Here is a 21,934-nt window from a genome sequence, read left to right as displayed (position 1 = left end):
TTCATATCTTGATCTGTCAATCTTAATGGTGGTACACATGACCAGTTTAGATTTACAATGGACTTGTGTGAAGTGAAATACTCATCAGTAGTTACTATGACCACTGATGAATATTTAAAAATAAAAAAAATTATGGCTGATTTATCTAGACATATTTTGTTATAAAGCCAAAATTTTCACTGGGCTCCCTCATGGCAATGGAGGATACCATATACCACAGATAGAAGTAAAGGCAGTCTTACTATTAGCTACAAAATATGTTCCCCATCACAGTCCTAACAACCGAATTATTACACCTTTTCCCAGTGGCTTCATGAGAAGCAAAGTTTTAAAAAATCCATGAATAAAAGACCAAAATATTGCCAGAGAATGCTATGATTTGGAGGTAGAGGTGACAATGGCAATAAAATAAGTATGCAAAGTAAAATTTCTCCACGTTTCCATGCTGTATTTTCTATTGTACTATAAATAGGCCTTATCTCTATAGTTGTCCTTTAAGAACTTCATGTGAAAAGAGCAAGTTATTTCAGGAATTTCTCTGTTGATTACATAAATATGTGACGAGCAATTCTGAGGCACTTTTCTCTAAAACTTTTTGGTAAAGTTTGGTTAATACATTCTTAAGTGTTCACATTTGTACGACACAAACAACTTTTTAATAGAACATATTATTCTTGACATGTTTGTTAAATTTGGTGAAAGGTCTTAGAAGGCATTCAGTAGCATCCTACACACTGGATTCCATAACTTAGTTTAATCTTAAGACACCCACTCGTGCCAGGGTCAGTAGAACAAAAAATTCTATTTATCAAAAACTGAGCTTCCTGTTTAAAGCACGCACCATCTTTAATACCATCCATTAGGAGCTACTTAAATTCCACATGAACTGCTGTATCGGGCTTTTACTGAAACTACCAGTAAACTCCAATATTCTAGTTTAGAACCGCAACACTGTTGCTGCGTGAAGGTTTCTTTCAGTGCGACTAGTGACATGAACGCTCTGTATGTCACAGCAGCGGCCACCCAGGAGCTGAGCAGCTGCCACTTCTCCCAGCAGAACAGGCTGTAACATTCCTTTCTTTCCATGTTTACTTAATGGCACACTAGCTCTCAGGGCATGCGGTCTGCTGAAAACTTCAACCATTATCGTTCACTGCTGTGTGCCCTTTACTATATCGTTTCACACCCCACCCCCCCACCTCCCCCCCGCCACCTTCACTTTTAGTCTCTTAACAATAAATGAAAACACACTATTTTATATTTTTGGGTCAAATTAATTTTATTATGTTCCATGATGAATTGCCACCAGTGCAACATCCTATTCACTATACATTTCAAAAAGAAATTCACATACTAAACAAAATTTCAGTTGATAAATGGAAATGAATGATTGAAAGTCATTTTGAATCTCATACATACAATAAGTGGCTAGCTGAAATTGTCTATATCACGTAGCATTTAGATTTAAAAAGCCTCATGCTGGTTTGTTAAATGCGAAGGCTGTCAGACAATCACTTAGCTGGAGTATATATAGGAGGCTTCCAGACAAGGCACAGGTACAGTGCTGCCCACAGTGCAAGGTGGTGGAGGACTGAAACATGCAACCTTTACATCTAACGCAGATTCAGTCCTCATGCCCGGACTGAACTCCACAGCTGCAGTGTTTCAACCAATAGTAACTTAGACTTTGTGCAACAACAACAACAAGTCCTTTTCTTTAATAAGGAAGAATAAACTCAAATACCTTTGGCAAATTTTTTACCCATCTTAAGTGTTTAAAATTGTGTTCACAACTCAAAGAATTCATAGCCTCTGCTCAGAGCAGCTCCTGATAGTTATTATACCAGTTAGCGGAAAACCCTGAATTCCTTGGCCAAAAGTTAGAGAGATCTTAAATTGGCATTACCTTAAAGACATTTCTAGAATATTTAAAGTGTTTTTTAAAATGTTGAAAAGAAAAAAATGGAAAATGTTTGATATTACTTAAAATAAGTAGTATGTTCTATTTACCATTTGCACAAATTCCTAATTTTATTGGTTAGTAGTTGTCTAGCCTCATCTACACCAGGTTCAACTGAGCTCAAGCCACAATAGAAATTATAGTAAGCAGAAAAAGGTTTCCAGCAGCAGAGGGCACTGTTTCTGCAAGAACAAAAAGTCTAGAATCTTTCCCATGTGCTTAAATTACTCTTGCAAGGAAGGTAACATTCTTTGAATAACTTAACTGTTTTACTGTACCACTTAACTGCTTTTAGCAACAAAACCTTTTAAATTATTTCTTATGATAACTAGATGCATGATCACTAGAAGTTCTGTGATAACTGGTTAAAATTCAAGCCACATCTTGCAGGTCCAGCCTGTCAAGATCATGCCAATACTAGATTTGGGTCGGTATAATTCTAGAGAGCTTAATTTTTAGTTGGATACTGTGATTACAGTAATGAAATACATTTGGAACTACATTCTGCATGACTCAATGTGAGAAAAAAAATGTCTTATTTAAATCAGATAATTTTTCTATCTAAAATTTAAAGTAGGAAGGTATTATAATTAGTGTTACAAATATGAAAACCACCTTTAGGCAATTAGTGTATTGTAGAGAGGCAAGGAAACCCTAATTTTAACATGTCATTTTTCTGTGCATAACAAATGTACAGGTTGCAAATTTTTATTTTATTTTTTTTAAAAATCTGTCATTGAGTTATGTTTTTTTCAAGAAATTTGACATTGGGAAAAGCAATCTTATAAGAAAAATGTAACCCTTCACCTGACATTTGATAAAAAACCTTGAGAAATTATAAAAATTAAAAAAAAAAGCATAATGGGTTCAACAGTAGATTAGATTCTTATGGCTGCTATTTTTGAATACCTTAATCGATATAAACTGCAAAATAAAAGTTATTAACCTCATATAATTTTTATAATGTTCTAATTTTTATACTATACATAACCAAATAGTAAAGTAACCATAATGTAGTTGACTTCAGTTCATATGAAAATTATTCACAAGATTCCCCAAACTCCAATAATTTAAATAACATTTATTTCAGAATAATACCAAAATTATTTTTAAAATTTTTGCCAAAAGAGCCAAATCAAGTACAGATATGTAAGGGCCCCTAATGATACCAGCCTCCAAATGCCGCTGCTTTACATAACAGGCAATATTGCTGTCAGAGGTGTGTTACTGTTTTCCCTAACTAGCATTTCTGTGGTGATTTTACGTAGAGCATATTGCTAAAATTTGAGAAACTGCATCAGTGTAGTGATGTCTAGAAAACTGTGCAATGTATCAGCTTCAACATTCATATAGCATTGTGTTCAAAATAAAGGGGCTAAATAAACTAAGGTTTGCATCACTTAAAAAAATGTAGTGCTATACTAGATTTTAATAAGAAAATTTAGGTACAGAAAAAGTAGGGTATGAAAATAGTGTTTTCCTTCTGGCATTATAACTAAATTACATTAAGGTTTTTGTCAGTCTCACATATAATATTTAAACTCCCTTGTTGATGGAATGAAAAATATTCACAAATTAAGTGAGCATCCTGGTGTAAACTTGCACACAAGAACAGGGAGTAGCTTTGTAGAGGATTATGACAAACCTTTACAGATTAAATGAGGTATTGCACAGATTAATAAAAAAAAAGCAAAAAAGGCAACAAAAATATACAGCAAATTGGTAGAACATTTACATGGTAATTTTACAGAATCCATAGACAGAAAGTAGTGTTTAGTATTTCACCTTAAAAATATATATATAATATATAGATCAATCTTCCCACTCATCATCGTCTTCAAAATCTTCTTCTTCATCTTCATCTTCATCCTCATCTAAAAGAAAATCGAGACAATTAAAACCTATGTATAAATAAAATATTACATAATTCTTGGGTGATTTCTCCAATTATTCAACTTCTGAAACACAAACCATTTGATACCCGAAGAATCTAGTTACTAAGATAGTTAAAAATGAATCTAATAAAATGCATCTAAAGAGTGTAGTGATGAGTAAGAGATGAGAACTGGAGTCAGAAGACGGGTTCTGGTCCCTTAGTATTTATGTTACAAATTTCAACCTGTGTGTTTCTTTACGTGTAAAGTCACATTTAGGTTGGGCCTCTCTGAATTTTAGATTCGCATCGCGCAAATCCAACTGCTGCCTGGTATTCTCTACATGGATTCTCAAACTCAAAAGTTCTAAAGTTTTATCTCCTTCTCCAACCTGCTTTTCCCCCACCACCTTAGTCTGTACCCTGATGATTACCAGTCTCTCCGCTGTTTAGGCCCCAAACCTAGAAGTTATTATTGATTCCTGTTTTCACCCCCACCCCCATCCAATCCATCAAGGCTGCTCCTTTCTTCCACTTCCACTATTGCTCCCACACCACCATCACATCTTGCTTGGATATTACAACTCTATAGTCCATTTGCCTTAAAGCAAATGGAGTGATATTTAAATTCTAAGTTTTAAAAATACAATTTTATTGATGTAAGTGGCTGACTACTGTTATTTGAATAAAATCTGATGTTACCTCACTCTACAAGACCCTACATGATTTGCCCAGTTATTGTCTCTTCCCTCCCCCAAACTTTTTTCATATGCCGTCTCCTGCAATTCACTGTTGCTAGACGCATGGCCTTCTTTCTGTCCCTTAAACATGACAAATTTATTCTTGTTTTAGAGCTTCTGCAGTCACTATTCCTCTGTGTGGCTGAGTCTTCTCATCATGTAGATTTACTCAAAAACCACTTCTTCAGAGAGGCTACCCAGACCACCCTATGGAAAGTATAACCCTCCACCACAATCAGTAACCCCCTCTCTCTTGATTTTCTTCATAATATGCATCACTACCTGAAATTCTTATATTTTGTTTACAGACCTGTCTTCACACTAGAATATAAGCTCTAAAACAGGGTCTTGCCTGTCTTTTTATCACTGAATTCTTAGCATCAGAATAATGTTTCACGAAGCTGCTCAGTAAATGCATGTTGAGTGAATGAATAAATATTAAGATGTCATCAAATTCTATGAACAATCTTTTATATTATGTACCCACTTCCCATAATTACTGACCTTTTAAAAACTATATACCTCATAAAACCCACAAAGGGCAAGTTTGTGAGAATAGTGGCTGAGCAACTGTATTTGATAATGATTTAGTAAAGCGCCAATAGAAACTGAATATGTGACATATGTGAGCTACGGGTACAGAAAACAGAATAACCTTTTTGCCTGTAAAACAGACAGTTTGAAGGCTTCTACAAAGTACTTGAGCTCTAGAATTAGAACTTGGAAATTAACAAAAGCCAAATAAGAGCAAAGATATCTTTCCTGTGCCCCAAACTAAGTTTTCACTTTTACAACAATAAGAATACAAAAATAATAACAATAATTAAGTAATTGAGACTCAGCTCTAAATTGTTACAGAATTTATTTGGAAAGGAGTTCAATTAACTTTATGTTAGTTAATCTCTCTGTTTACATAACTAAAAAGAGAAAAAATTTGCTCCCCAAAGCTTTTGCTAGGCATGCTTCACAGAATTCAGCTGGAGGAAGGCATCAAGTGCATTTACAGGGTGATGAATATAGGCATTTATCAGCTTGCATGGTGTGGAAAAAGTAGCTAACAATTCTATCATCAGGTACTACCACAGCTAAATAACAGTTAAAAGAGATGGTCCCCAAAATAAGTAAAAACCATGCTATATATTCATCACATCAACATAGCTATTATATAATGGTTACTTATATCTTTACAGAAACTTACTATAGGGTAATTTTTAGCAAAACCCTTAAGTGACCTTAGTGGTGTGAATACATAAGTGGATAAACTGAGACTTACTACAGATGTTCAAATTATGGTAGTTATTATCTAACACCCAACCAGGTAGTAAAGAAGAGAGTGAGAAAATATTCTAACAAATATCAATTTCAGTAATCATACTTTTTATAGTAATGTCACTATCAACTGCTATGTCTTGAAAGAACAGTTCAGCTACTTTTTAGAACCAAATGGGTCAGAAAGTCATGTTTTCAGGAGAAAAATTTGGTCATCTGCTGATTAGCACGTGAATTAGCAGGTGAAGGTTTTCTACATAAACATTCAGAGAAACAAGTCTAGAAAAACATTATCTTTTTAATAATTATCTTTAAAGGAAAGGCTGTAAAATTGCAATCAGCATACTATACTGCTAAGCTACTGATTGCCATGACAGGCAGGAATCTCATCCACACTAAGCCATAAAAGAAACAGAGCAGCCAGTTCCAAAACCCAGTCTCCCTTTCTACCTTCCTATTCTTTCTTGAATCCACAGACCCTGCTCCTTCCAGGTCACCAACGACCTACCGCTGCCAGAGGTAGAGCTTCACTCCCTATTCCTAATTTATTGACCTATCAGACACATTTGACGCAAATGATTAGCCTATCCTCCTTCAAAACCATTTCTCTCTCTCTCTCTCTCTCTCTCTCTCTCTCTCTCTCTCTCTCTCTCTCTCTCTCTCTCTTTTAATAGAGAGGGAGAGGGAGAAAGAGAGAAACATTGACCAGTTGCCTCCTATAAGCATTCAAATGGGAATCAACCTGCCACAAGACGACACTCCAACCAACTGAGCCACACTAGCCAGGGCCAAAAATTTCTTCATCTGGCTTCTAATATACCACATTCTCCAGCCCCAGACCTTAGAGACCGTCTCTATTTACTTCCACTTCTTTGCTGATCTCATCCAATTCCATAACTTTAAATACCTTGTATATCTTAATGACATGCAAATTTGTACTAACAGTCCAGACCTCTCCCCTGAATCCCAGATAACCAAAAGCCTACTGATATCAACAGTTGCTTTTTAAATAAGTATCTCAAATTTAATATGTATAAAACCAAACTCCTAATCTTTCCTGTCAAATCTGCTGCTTCCACTAAATCTTTGCTCACTCTGTTAATGAAAATTTCACCCTTTCAGTTTTCAGGTCAAAATTTGGGATTTTTTTCAAACCTCACTTTCAATCCATCAGCAAAACCAGTGATCTTCACATTCTAAATATGAGCAAGGTCCAACTACTTCTCACTAATGCTAGTAACCTGATTAAAACCTCTACCGTCTTTTCCTTGGATCACTGCCACTCCTCTGTTAAGAACCATCCATCACATTCATGGCCTCCAAAGCCTTACTACTGGCCCCCTACTACTTCATTTCATTCCTCAGTGTTCTTCCTCTCCCACCCTTGCTCTAGTCATACTGACTCCTTTGTTGTTTCTCAACTGCAGGGACTTTGTACTGGCTGACACCTGAGCACACTTTGCCAGTTTTCTACATGGTTCACTCCCTGAACTCCTTCTAGTATTTTCTCAATTGTCACCTCAGCTAGGCCTCATCACCCTATTGCAAAATAAACTGCCTCCCATAGCATATAACTCGCTGTATCTCCCTCTTCTCCATAGTTTATACATATATATGTATATATACACCATAATTTAACATGCTATGTTTTTTTCTATTTTATTTATTGTCTTTCTCTCACTAGAATGAAAACATGAATCTTTGTTGTTTTTTTATTTTATAATTATTCCACAATAAATATTTGTGGACTGAATTAGCCTATCTTTGTAACACATTATGGAAATATTATGCCAATTTAAGGAAAACAAATGTTGCTCAAGGATCTTATTTTAATTAATCTTCACATCAGTCATAGGATTTATGAATTCTCTCCATGGAACAAGAAAATTGAGGTCCATTGAGAGTTAATATAGATTTGATAAGCACAAAGATCTGATCATGCTGGGGAAGCTAAACCTCAACTCCTATATTAGCAAAACCCATATGCTTGCTCTTTTTAAAAGCAATATTTATTTACAATATTTATTAATATTAATATTAATAAGCTCAGGACTGGTAGTAGTTTATTCATATAAACCTATTAAGGAAATGACAAAAAAGGAAAAGAAAAACACACACTAGGATTCTTTAGCAAACTCCAGGAACAGTGAAATTATCTAATTTCTTAGTCTAAACTCTCACAAATCAGGAAAACTTCCTAAATTCTTTATGTCACAGGAATGTTAAGAATGAGATCCAGGAATCTCAAGACTGTTTAGAGGTTATTTACCACGCATTCTGTCAGAATTACCCAGTATAGGAAGCAAAATTGCCATTTTTCCAAAGTAGTTCTTCCAAGTTATAGTTATGGCTGTGGTGTTCTGACATCCATTAAGCTTTAGAGAGACTAGTTGCAGTGATGGACAACTTTTAAAATACTCCCTGGAATCCATAACAATAAGTTATTCAATAGCAGGGAAAATCTAGCAAAGACTGAGTCATAAAACAAACAAACAAAAAATAGAACTAAAGCATTCAAATTTATTAAATATACATGTACACATGCAAATGTACCTGAAGAATGAATGGCTTTGCTCCTTTTCTGCATCACTTCCATTAAGGCCCCCACAATTCCTGAAGTGGGTGCAGGTGTTGGTGGTGTAGACTCTTGGCCATCAGATACCTTGGAAAAGAAAGTTAGCAAAATTCAGTAATAAATCCTTTGCAAACATTTTGTCTCTAAAAAGTTTTACTTTCTTAGAATCAGTTCTTATTTTAAAAGAAAAACAAATAAAAATACAAACCAAGCCCAGGACAGGATTAACTCAATTAAAAAGAAATAAGCTACTACCTTAAAAAAATTATTGAAGACATATTTCTGCTCCTTCTTAATGTATAAGCCATTCAATGTAATTCCAATTTTAGAGTAACAATCAAGTTCTTTCTTGAAAAACACTTGCCCTTGCAGCTGGGTTATTTCCGTTTATTCCAATACACAAAGTTGTAGCTGAAGAAGCTAAAATGGAACATCATTTTATAAACTATACAGCAGCTTGCATGCTGTGTTGGTGGTTGAGCCTCACAGTCAGTCAGTGTGAGGATTGAGTTCATGAACAAGCCAACAGCAATTAAGTCTCAATTACAATGGGGGGGGCATATAAAATGCACAAGGGACATTTCTAGAGCAATCAATCACCTCAGGGGATCAGGGAGACTGTGCTGCTGGGTCCCACAAGACACCTACTAAATAAGGCCATCCTACCAAGACTGGGAGGCATAGCAGAGCTACCTAATACATAGAAACAAATACAAAAACGCAGCCAAAGTGGGAAGAAAAAAACACAAGCTCCAAATGAAAGAATAAGAGAATACTCCAGAAGAGCTAAATGAAGTGGAGGCAAGCAATTTATCAGATACACAGTTCAAAGCAATAATTATAAGGATGCTCAAAAGTATGAAAAACGACACAGAAACCATAAAAAAGGAAGCAGTCAGAAATTAAGAATGCAATATGTGAAATAAAGAATACATTGGAAGGAATAAACAGCAGGTGGGATGAAGCAGAGGATCGAATCAGCAAATTGGACAACAAGGTCAAAAAAAGACCCAATCTGAGCAGCAAATAGAAAAAAAGAATTTAGAAAAATGAGGAAAGTTTAAGGGACCTTGGGACAGCATGAAGTGTAACAACATAATACGGGTACCAGAAGGAAAAGAGAGCAAGAAAATGAGAACCTATTTGAAGAAATAATGACAGAAAACTTATCTAACCTGGTCACATAGTCCAGGAAGTACAGAGTCCTGAACAAGATGGACTCAAAAAAGGCCCACATCAAGACAGATCATAATTAAAATGGCAAAGGTTAAAGACAAAGAATCTTAAAAGTTGCAAGATAAAGGCAGTTAGTTACCTACATGGAACCCTCCCTTAAGACTGTCAGCTGATTTCTCAACAGAAATATTTCCAGCCAGAAGAGATTGGCATGAAATATTCAAAGTAATGAAAAGCAAGTAAATACAACCTAGGCTACTTTACCCAGCAAGGCTATCATTTAAAATTGAAGGAGAAATAAAGAGCTTTCCAGACAAGAAAAAGCCAAAGGAGTTACCACCACCAAATCAGTATTACAAAAATTATTAAAGGGGGGGTGGGGGAGGAGAAACAAATAAACAGAGGAACATAGTTAAAAGTGGAAAGACATAAAAGCTGGGATAGCAATACTTCTATCTAATAAAATAGACTTTAAGAGACAAAGAAGGACACTACATAATGATAAAGGGAGCAATCCAACAAGATATAAACCTTGTAAACATTTTGTACCCAACAAAGGAGCACCTAAATATATAAAGCAAATCTTGATGGCTATTAAGGGAGAGATTGACAGTAATACAGTCATATTAGGGGATTTTAACATTAATTGGTATCAATGGATAGGTCTTCCAGAAAGACAATAAATAAGAAGATGCTGGTCTTAAATAACACACTAGATCAAATGAATTTAATTGATATAAGAAGACAAAAAAAGAAGACTGAAAACATGTCAAGCATCTTCTCTGATCATAATGATATGAAACCAGAAATCAGAAATTAAGAGAGGTAACAACTGACACCAAAGAAACACAAAGGACTGTAATAAAATATTATGAACAACTATATGCCAACAAATTGGACAATCTGGAAAATATGATGAATTCTTAGAAACATATAATCTTCAAAACTAAATCAGGAAGAATCAGAGAATCTGTATACACAGATTACAACTAGTGAAATCAAAGCAGTAATATAAAAAAAAAAACTCGCAATAAACAAAAACTCTGAACATCCTGGATGGCTTCACAGGCGAATTTTATCAAATATTCAGAGAAGAACTAACACTTAGCCTTCTAAAACTATTCCAAATATTTAAGAGAAGGGAAGATTCCCAAGCTCATTTTACAAGGCCAGCATTATCCTAATTCGAAAACCAGATAAAGACACTGCAAAAGAAGAAAATTATAAGCCAATATCCCTAATAAACACAGAAGCTAATCCTCAACAAATATTAGTAACCAAACCCAGCAATATATTAAAAAGACCCTATATCATGATCAAGTGGGATTTATTTTGGGGATGCAAGGTTGGTACAATATTCAAAAATCAATAAACGTGATACACAACATAAACAAAATGAAGGATAAAAACTACATAATCATATTAATAGATATAGAAAAAAAATTTGATAAAATCTAGCATCTATTTATGATAAAAACTCTCAGCAAAGTGGGAATAGAGGAAACGTACCTCAATGTAATAAAGGCCATATATAACCAAGTCACAGCCAACATCATACAAAATGGGCAAAAACTACAAGTTTCCCCTTGAAATCAGGAACAAGACAGGGAATGTATGCTTTCACCACTCTTATTCAACACTAGAGGCGTGGTGCACAAAATTATTGCATGGATGGGGTCCCTAGACCTGGCCAGCGATCAGGGCCTATTGGAGCCACCTCGCCCAGTCCCGATTGGGGTTGGGCCAGCCGGGGCCTTGGGGCCTGCTGGCTGCTGGCTAGGGCCAGGCCAGCAAGGGGGAGGGACCATGGGAGGTTTGCCGGCTGGGGGGGAGGGACAGGGGGAGGTTGGCTGACCGTTGGAGCACACTGACCACTAGGGGGCAGCTCCTGCATTGAGCATCTTCCCTGGTGGTCAGTGCGCATCATAGCTACTAGTCAACCAGTCGTTCTGGTCACTTAGGCTTTTATATATATAGATAGTACTGGAAGTCTTACCCACAGCAATCAGACAAGAAGAAATAAAAGGCATCCAAATAAAAAAGGAAGAAGTAAAACTTACTATTTGCCAATGACATGATACTGTATACAGATAACCCTAAAGATATCCACCAAAAACCTACTAGAACTGATAAATGAATTCAGTAAACTAGCAGGATACAAAATAAGTAAGTCAGTTGCACTTTTATACACCAATAATGAACTATCAGAAAGGGAAACTAAAATAACAATTCCATTCACAATTGCTTCAGAAAAAATAAAATACCTAGGAATAATTTTAATCAAGGATGTAAAAGACCTGTACTCGAAAAATTATAAGACACTGAATTAAGAACTGAAGAAGATACAAATAAATGGAAGGATATACAATGTTCATGGATAAGAAGAATTAACATCATTAAAATGTCCATACTACCCAAAGCAATCTATAGATTCAACACAATTCCTATCAAGATACCAATGACATGTTCAACAAAACTAGAAGAAATATTTCAAAAATTTATATGAAACCACAAAAGACCTGACTAGCAATAGCTATCGATAAAGAAGAACAAAGTTGGAGGAATCACACTACCTATTATCAAACTATACTACAATGCCATAGCAATCAAAACTGCATGGTACTGGCATAAAAACAGACATATAGATCAATGGAACAGAATAGAGAGCACTGAAATAAACCCACTCCTTTACTGTCAATATTTGACAAAGGAGGCAAAAACATATACAGTGGCTTAAAGATGTTTATTCAGTAAGTGGTGTTGGGGAAATTGGACAGATATGTGCAAAAAAAAAAAAAAGAAACTATACCACCTTCTTATAACACACAAGAATAAACTCAAAATGGATTAAAGACTTAAAATGTTAGACTAAAAACTGTAAAAATCCTAGAAGAAAACATAGTAAAAATCTCAGACATTTCTTGTAGCAATATTTTTTCTGATACAACTCCTTGAACATGGGAAACAAAAGGAAAAATTAACAAATGGGACTATATCAAACTAAAAAGTTTGTGCAAAGCAAAGGAAACCAACAAAATGAAGAGACAACCCACTGAATGGGAGAACATATTTCCTGATAGATCTTATCCTATCTAATAAAGACAATATGCAAATTGACCATCACTTTGCAACAAAGATTGGTGCCCACAGCCAATAAGGAGATAATATGCAAATTGACGCAACAAAGATGGCGATGACACATGCATTCCGCCCCACCCCAGTCACTCCAGGCATCTGGGCAGTGCGTGTAGGCAGAAGGCGGCTCTGGGCCGGAGCAAAGGCAGTGCCGGCAGCCAGGGGAAGGAAGGCCTATTCGTGCACGAATCTTTGTGCATCAGGCCTCTAGTAGATCTTATAAATAACTTATAAAACTCAACATAACAAGCAATCCAATTAAAAATGGGCAAAGTCCTGAATAGACACTTCTCCAAAGAGGACATACAAATGGCCAATAGACATATGAAAAGATGCGCAATGTCACTAATCATCAGAGAAATGCAAATTAAAATCACAATGAGATATCTCATATCAGTCAGAATGGCTTTCAATAAATGAACAAACAAGTACCAGTGAGGATATGTTGAATCCCTGTGCACTGTTGTTGGGACTGGTGCAGCCACTATGGAAAGCAGTATGGAGTTACCTCAAAAATTAAAAATGGACCTGCTTATAACCCAGTGATTCCACTTCTGGAAAGTTATCCGAAGAAACCCGAAACACTAATTTGAAAGAATATATGCACCCCAATATTCACTGCATTGTTATCTACAACAGCCAAGATCTGGAAGCTGCCTAAGTGTCCATCAAGAGATGACTGGGTAACAGCTCTGGTACATTTACGTAATGGAATATTACTTGGCCAAAAAAAGAGAAAATTTTACCCATTACAATAGCATGGGTGGACTTGGACAACTTTATGCTAAGTGAAATAAGCCAGAGAAAGACAAGTACCATATGACTTCAATCGCATGTAGAATCTAATGAACAAACTGAACTAACAAGCAAAATCGAGGCAATCTCATAAACAGAGATCAGGCTGACAGCTCTGCAGGGAGGGGGAGGGATTAAACAAAACAAAGGGAAAAAAAGAGAAAGACCTTATGGACACGAACAATACTGTGGTGATTGCAAGGCGAGGGGGTGGGTAGAGGTGGCAGAGTGTAGGGGGATAAATGGTAATGGGGAAAAAATAAAGAAAAAATATTCAAATTAGTTCCCCACAAGATACAGACACATTCATTAGTATTTAGGTTTTCAGAGACTGTATATTAAGTATTTCTGGTATAGAAGGAAAACAAATGAAAAAAATAACAAATAGTTTCAGAACTCTGAATTGCAGAACAAGGTGCTACAAGAAGCATAACAGTAGCAAGGAGAATCATTCTGACTTCCTTTGGGCAATTTGATAACACAAAGCAGAGAAGAGTACAGGAGCACAGCACTGTCATAAACACTGTTTTTAAAGCACTTTCTTGGACATGATGCTCTCTGAGGTACTATGAACACAGAATTCAAAATGTATGTAAATAAATACCTATACACTTCCTGCCAACATTTTAATTAAATCTGTGGTTTTATATTAATCATATTCACATACCAAATTGATGATTTATATAGAATATTTAAAGAAACATAGCCAGAGAAATCTCAACCACAGATTGGTTATTTTTTTTAAATGAAGTAAAATTATGGACTCAAATCACATGTATAACATGCCAATAATTCACTGATTATGCACTTCACAAAATACTCCTGCCTTGCCTAGGTAGCTCCAGTTGGTTAGAGCATCGTTTCAGTACATAAAGGTTGTGGGTTTGATCTCTGGTCAGGGCACATACAAGAAGCAACCAATGAATGCATAAATAGGTGGGATAACAAATCAATGTTTCTTTTGCTCCCTCCATCTCTTGCTCCCTTCCTCTCTGTCTCTAAAAATCAATCAATAAAATTTTTTTAAAACAGAAAATGCTCCAAATACAATCAAAAGGAAAGTGATCATTTAGTATAAAAATAGCCTACTATTCTATATTTAGAAAAAAAACATGTCTTTCTAAAAAGAAATTTAGAGAACAATTTATAGGGTTGTGGGGTTTTTTTGGTGGTGGTGATGGAAAAAGTAGATGGGGGAAGAAATTAGGAAATATAACTCACCAGCTGTTAATTAAGAAGAGGACACAATTGTACATAAAAATCAACACCTTACTTTCACTAAATGAGTGAAAAAAACAAAAGCTGGTTGTAAAGATGAGAGGAAATAGAAGGTTAGGAGTAGGAGATGGGAGTGAGAATGACACAGGAACTAGCATAGGTTACAAGGTAAAATCAGAAAGGACCCTATTACATAAAACCTGCTATTCACCTGGGCTGTGGTCATTTTGACACTAATTCTCCCCACTAACAACTATTCAAAGTTCTTAAATTGCTCCTGAGGAACCTTTAGTCTGAACTAAATGGGAAGAGGGAGCAGAGATGGTTCCTCACAAGCTGATATAAGTATTAGCAACAGAAGACCCAGATATATTTTAGAAATCAGAAGTTTCTTAAAGCTGTGATATGCTAATGTTTCATTCAATCAGTATGTTCCCTATACATCATTCTCTTTTGAGAAAGTTACCATAATTTTCTACATTCCAAAATAATCTTCAGTTAAAATCTCCTTCTTTCATCGCCACTTACTGCATAGAAAATTCTACATCAATTACCAGCCCTGAGAGATTACACGTATAGACCCAGAAGGAAGTTCCGAATATAGGCAGAGGTCAGCAAGCTATTGTCCATGAGCCAAATCTAGCCTGTCTTCTGTTTTTGTATAATTTTAAAGCTAAGAACAACATTTACATTTTTAAATGGTTGAAAGAAAATCAAGAGTATTTGTGACATTTGAAATGATATGAAAGCAACTTTCAGTGTCCATGAGTTTTACAGAACACAATCATGCCTTCTCATTTATGTACTGTTGGTGGCTGTTTTGTAGTATACGTGTCTGGCTGCCTCTTTTGTGGTTCAATAGCAGAGCTGAGTAGTCGTGACAGAGACCATATAGCAGCCGTGGGCAAACTACGGCCCGCGGGCCGGATACAGCCCGTTTAAAATGAATAAAACTAAAAAAAAAAAAAATAAGACCGTACCCTTTTATGTAATGATGTTTACTTTGAATTTATATTAGTTCACACAAACACTCTATCCATGCTTTTGTTCCGGCCCTCTGGTCCAGTTTAAGAACCCATTGTGGCCCTCGAATCAAAAAGTTTGCCCACCCCTGCCATATGGCCTACAAGCCTAAAATATTTACTATCTGGTCCTTTAAAGGAAAAAGTTTGCCAAATCTCTGCTCTAGAAAATAAAATGATCACCTCATTCAATTCAGAGAATTCAAAATTATCTGCTATCATGTCAGAAAAGTCTATTAGAACTCTTTCAATTTTCTGTGGAGTATGATTCAATATTCAACTAAATTTATAGATACAGAAACTTTAGTATGCTTTTGTTTTCACAAAGTTAGTGATTTGAATTTACCTAGGTAAATCAAAATTGATTTGAAGTAGGGCTATTTTACTTCTCCATACTTTAGTAAAGATTTTTCTCTAAAGTACCTTTTATTTAAAAGTAAAGTCTAAAAAAATGAACTGTAAACATACTGTAAATTTCCATTTATATGAAGTTCTAGAATAGGAAAAACTCATCATTGGTCACAGACACCAAATCAGTGATTCATTTGAGGAGGAAGACTAACTGGGAAGAGACATGAGAGAACTTTCTGGGGTGATATTTAGATATAGAAGTACCAGTTACAGAAGTATAGGTATAATTTATGCATTTTATGGTATATAAAAATATCAGAAATTCATAGTTTAAAAAATGAATACCAAGAGAAAAAAATTAAAAAATACTTTTCAAGGATGCCTTACAAATTACTTTAAAAATCCATAATGATAGTCTAATATGAAAAGAACAGATTACTTACAGATTTCAGTTGAATACCCTGTCGGATCTGGTCTAAAAGTGCATCCCTCCCAGAGCAAGACACCGGTCGACTGTTCTGTTCCACTTTTTTTAGCTGAGCACCCTCTCTAATTTGATCTAAAAGAGCTGCTTTGTTTCCTGAAGGATTTGGAATTTGATGGTCACCATCAGAAGGGAGGCCAGGGGGAGGTGGTGGCCCGGGTGGTGGCGGCGGTGGAGGCGGTGGGGGTGGTGCTGCTGACCCTGCCACAGACAGAGGTGGAGGAGGTGGTGGAGGCCCTGAAGGTGCTGAGGAGGGAAGGGCTGGAGGTGGCGGAGGATACATCCTATTTGGCGGCGGTGGAGGGACTCCTACACCTGGCCTGGAAGGAGGTGGTGGTGGAGGTGCAGCTGTGGGAGCTCTTGAAGGTGGTGGAGGAGGAGCGCCTCTTCCTCTGGCAGGAGGGGGAGGAGGGCCTGAGCTATGTGGAGGGGGGGGAGGTGGAGGAGGCCCTCCCCTTGATGGTGGAGGAGGTGGTGGTGCTGAAATAAAAACAAAAAAAGAAATCATGTTTTGCCCCCATAAACATCAGTGAGAAAGTCACTTATTTTAACATATATTTAAAAAATTATGTAAGACAAAAAAAGCACTCATCTTTGTTTTTTATTTTATAAAGATATCTGACCACAGATGATATCTTACAATTCTATTTAGGAATATGCAACTTAAAGATCACCTTCCTGTTGTTTCTTAAAAAAATATTAGCTAAAACAGTAAAATGTAGTTTTTAGGAACCAGTACCACTTCTGAAAGGCAATAAACATTTTTTAAAATATAGTAACAAAATAAACAACAGAATTAAATATTTGTCAATAGTATTATTTTACATTTTAATAAAAATTAATGGATACTTTCTCTCTTTAAAGAATCAAGTATATATTTAGTTGTTTTATAAAATCAATTCACATCCAGAATTATATAGTTAATGTAGCCTAACATTAGAATTCATTCAGAGTAATCTGAGCTGAACCCAAATATAATGCTTTTTCTTTTAAAATGTAAACCTTTGCTATCTAACTTACAATTGCACTTATGTCCTATATTTTCTATTTTGGGTCACCCAAAAATGTATATACCCTGTTAATAGCTGATAGCTCAATTTTGAAAGCAAAATGTATTTTAATAAACACTGTGTGTGCATACATTTCTTTGGGACACCCCATATAAAGACTACATAACAATACATAAATAGATTGTATATAATATAAAATAATGAATAATCCAATATACTATAATAATATAAAACATATATAATGTCCTGTATTTTCTAAAAGATGGTCAGTGATTCTAGTGATGGCCTTACGGAGGTTGGCTGCTCAGCTGAAATGTTCAATTACTTATTCAGGAGACAAGAACTATTAACAAATTAACTTGAAAATTTCTACATGATACAAAATAAAAGCTATTAATAAAATATTAACATTATTCTGGTAGTAATATTTTTACTCTTATTTTTTTTTAAATATATTTTATTGATTTTTTACAGAGAGGAAGGGAGAGAGATAGAGAGTTAGAAACATCGATGAGAGAGAAACATCGATCAGCTGCCTCCTGCACATCTCCTACTGGGGATGTGCCCGCAACCCAGGTACATGCCCTTGACCGGAATCGAACCCGGGACCTTTTGGTCCGCAGGCCGACGCTCTATCCACTGAGCCAAACCGGTTTCGGCAATATTTTTACTCTTATTATATGAAGTGAAAATATAAAATATAATAGATAAATCAATTCAAAGTATAAATTTATGACATTTCTAGAGATATGATTTTACCAACAGTATACACATATTTATATAATAACGAACATTTTTTCTCCACTCACTTTTAAAAGTTAATACAAAAATTAACTATTTTTAGGAGTAGAGAAATCCTAGAATTCATAATAGCTATTTATATTTATTGACACAAATTTTAATATATAATTGCTGGATACTTCTATAATTTACACCAAGCATGTCAAACTTGCAGCCCAGCCAATATAATGGTATGTAAGAAACGTTTTGATAACAATTTGTAACTTAATTTTTACAATATCCTGTTATACATAATTATTAATAACGAACTACAACGTTCGCTAATGACTGATTACTATAATCGTGTTGCATTCATTTCCCTTACGTGCCTTACGTGCAGGCGCACCATTTCTCTCCACTAATACCAGCAGCGAATATTTTAGCAGCCAATTGCCATGTCATTAGTCTCGTACTGACTTGTTTGGTGTGTACAACAGGAAATATTTCGCTTTTGGAGAACAAGAAAAATAGGTTTATTTGTGTTATGCTTATTTAAATTTGTGCAGTTATTCAGTGTCTGTTAATGTTCAAGAAAAATATTAATTTTTATTAAAATGTTCTATTATTTTATCTTAATGATTACTCATTTATTTAAGCCCTTTGTATTCAGCATGTCTCTATCGAAATAAACTTATGTGTCTATGAAAATTGCAACTTTTGTTTTTTTTGCGGCTCACATAAACTTAAATCTTGTTTATTTGGCTCGTGTTAGCCTTTGAGTTTGACATGCTTGATTTACAAGAATACAATTACCTACTTTAATTACAGATAACAATAATGCAAAGGTACCAAAGAGAAAAAAGACTCACTTCAAAGGAAATGAAATGGCATCTTCCATTTGGAACATTAATTTGGAACATTCATGGGAAACAAGGTATTAAAAATATGCTATCAAATATAATCATAAATATTCGATGAAATATGCAGAAAGGCCAATATACACAAGGGTATTGTCACCTGGCATACAAACTTTTATAACTAAAAATAATATACAGCTGAAAATAGGAGTGTTATCCTACTTAGATGTAGGCCAACACAGATGTAGGCTCCTATGATTTGCACTCAAGGCATAAGGGCTGCAGAGCTAAGATATGCTCAATTTTCTGACCAGATCCAAAGCAAGGAGACCTAACATATTTTGTATAAAAGGGCGAAACCAAGAGGATACATGGTATGTATGTATTATGTATACTCCCTGAATAAGCCAATATATATAATCCTTCAAGCAGATACAAAGATTTCATTTTAACCAATTTAAGATTTTTATTTCAAACTAGAGGCCCGGTGCACAAACATTTGTGCACTCGGGGGTAGGGGGTACCTCAGCCCGGCCTGTGCCCTTTCGCAGTCTGGGACCCCTCGGGGGTGACCACTTGCTGGCTTAGGCCTGCTCCCCGGGGGATTGGGCCAGGATGGCAATCAGACATCCCTCTGGCAGCCCGGCAGCCCTCAGGGGATGTCCACTTGCCAGCGGGGAGCAGACCTAAGCTGCAGTCAGACATCCTTAGCGCTGCTGAGGAGGCAGGAGAGGCTCCCACCACCACTGCTGTACTGGCAGCCATTAGCCTGGCTTGTGGCTGAGCAGAGCTCCTCCATGTGGGAGCTCACTGACCACCAGAGGGGAGCTCCTGCATTGAGCGTCTGCCCCCTGGTGGTCAGTGTGTGTCATAGTGACCAGTCATTCCCAGTCGTTCTGCTGTTAGGGTCAGTTTGCCTATTACCCTTTTACTATATAGGATAGAGGCCTGATGCACGGGTGGGGGTCCCGCTGGGGTGCCTGGCCAGCCTGGGTGAGGGGCTGATGGCTGTTTTCAGGCTGGCCACACCCCCTTTAGGGTGGGGGTCCCCACTGGGGTGCCTGGCCAGTCTGAGTGAGGGACTGAGGGCCGTTTTCAGGCTGGCCAGCGACTGAAGCTACCAGCCTCTCCTTTTCTTCTTTTTTTTATTCTGGGATTTATTTACCTTCTATAATTGAAACTTTGTTGCTGTCACTAGAGCTGAGAGCCGGGCTCCTGCTCACTCCAGCTCTGAGGCCACGGTCTGCTGAAAGCAGGTATCTGGGGTTTGTTTAGCTTCTATAATTGAAACTTTGTTGCTTTCGGAGCTCAGAGCCAGGCCGCGCAGGCAGGGAACCTTGGCTTCCTCCATCACTGGAGCAAGCAAGCCTCCTGCTTGCTTCAGCTGCGTGGCTGCCAGCCGCCATCTTGGTTGGGTTAATTTGCATATCTCGCTGATTAGCCAATGGGAGTCATGGCAAAGGTACAGCCAATTACCATGTTTGTCTATTATTAGATAGGATACTAATGATATTTGTCTAGACTGGCACTTTTATGTTTTAGTTGTTTATTAATCAAGAAGAAAAGGACCCACTCTATTCTACCATACAAGGTATTAGTCAACCATTTCTCATAGTTTCACTGAGGAATTTCCATCCATAATCTTTTATATGTAAAATGGTAAATTTCTTCAGTAGAGAGAACTTGTAGTAAGTACATTTATTATAATAATTTGAGATCCAGCTAATACCCATTCAAATAGACACTAAATCATTGCTCAGGGAAGAAGCCTTAATTTATAGTGAAAAAAGGTCAGCTGCATCCAGTTTTGGGTATAGCACAAGGTCAGCATTTTTATTAACTTGAAAATAATGGGAATGTCTATATTTTTGTGAGGAAAACAACATGCCACATCCCAAGGTATAAATGTGAGTTAAGTAATTAAATTCACATTTGATTCTTGGCCCAATGTTAGTTAGGTTTATATGCACAAAAATGTCTGCTAAGCAGATACCACACAACAACACTATGAGAAAGTCTGATGGCCTACAAATTTCTAAAACTCTAAGAGTCATCACAAACATTAGACTGAGAATGACAAATTTCTTAGATCAAATGAAAACTATTATTATCAAAGCTTAGTTAGAAGGAAAAAAATTTTAATATTTACAGAAAAAAACCTTATCTTGATGGTACATTATTAAGGAAAGTCAATATACTGTTTCTGTGGGGCGCGGCTACAGTGTTTTGGCCAAGTTCAAGCCTCGGACCAATGAAAGGACATGGCCGTGCCGGCTCCCCACAGTTTCAGAAAAATATTCATATTAAGAGTAATTAGTAGATAATTCTCTAGATATTTATCATACTTAAATGCAGTATTATAGAACTCAGGAAAACATTAAAGAACTGCTCTCATGCACTCAGAAAAATGTTATTAACCACAAATTAAAACGTATGAGAATACTGGCAACTCTGAGTAGGCAATTACAGAACTAAGTGTGAGTTTATGTTTAGTCCTCCCTCCTTGCCACAAATGTAAAAATGTAAGTATGCTTTACATAGGATATTAAATAATGCCAAGTATAAAAAGCAATGACTAAAAGTAAGTATAATCCTATATAATAAAGAGCTAATTTGCTAATTAGACCGAACAGCAGAATGACAGTCCGGACAACCTTCTGGACGAAGCTGGGACCGCGAGGGCTGAGCCCCTTGCATGAATCTTGTGCATCAGACCTCTAGTAAGTAATAAAAACAACAGTGGTGCTGT

At 36.3% G+C, this 21,934-nt stretch overlaps 1 protein-coding gene across 1 annotated transcript in view; it reads right to left on the bottom strand.

Moving 5' to 3' along the window:
* Positions 1-1,258: 1,258 nt before the first annotated feature.
* Positions 1,259-21,934, bottom strand: part of WASL (Wiskott-Aldrich syndrome like) — a 44,037-nt gene continuing 23,361 nt past the window's right edge. Inside the window, exons 8-10 of the mRNA XM_023755335.1 lie at positions 16,558-17,078; positions 8,396-8,504; positions 1,259-3,834 (exon numbers count right to left, since the gene is read on the bottom strand). Coding sequence (XP_023611103.1) covers positions 3,773-3,834; positions 8,396-8,504; positions 16,558-17,078 — 692 coding nt within the window. The 3' untranslated portion in view covers positions 1,259-3,772. The remainder of the gene's footprint in view (positions 3,835-8,395; positions 8,505-16,557; positions 17,079-21,934) is intronic.

The sequence above is a fragment of the Myotis lucifugus genome, unplaced genomic scaffold (genome assembly GCF_000147115.1).
Source record: "Myotis lucifugus unplaced genomic scaffold, Myoluc2.0 scaffold_73, whole genome shotgun sequence".
Classification (NCBI taxonomy): Eukaryota; Metazoa; Chordata; class Mammalia; order Chiroptera; family Vespertilionidae; genus Myotis; species Myotis lucifugus.
Note: the sequence above shows the minus strand (reverse complement) of the source record. Positions and strands in the feature narration are given on the sequence as shown.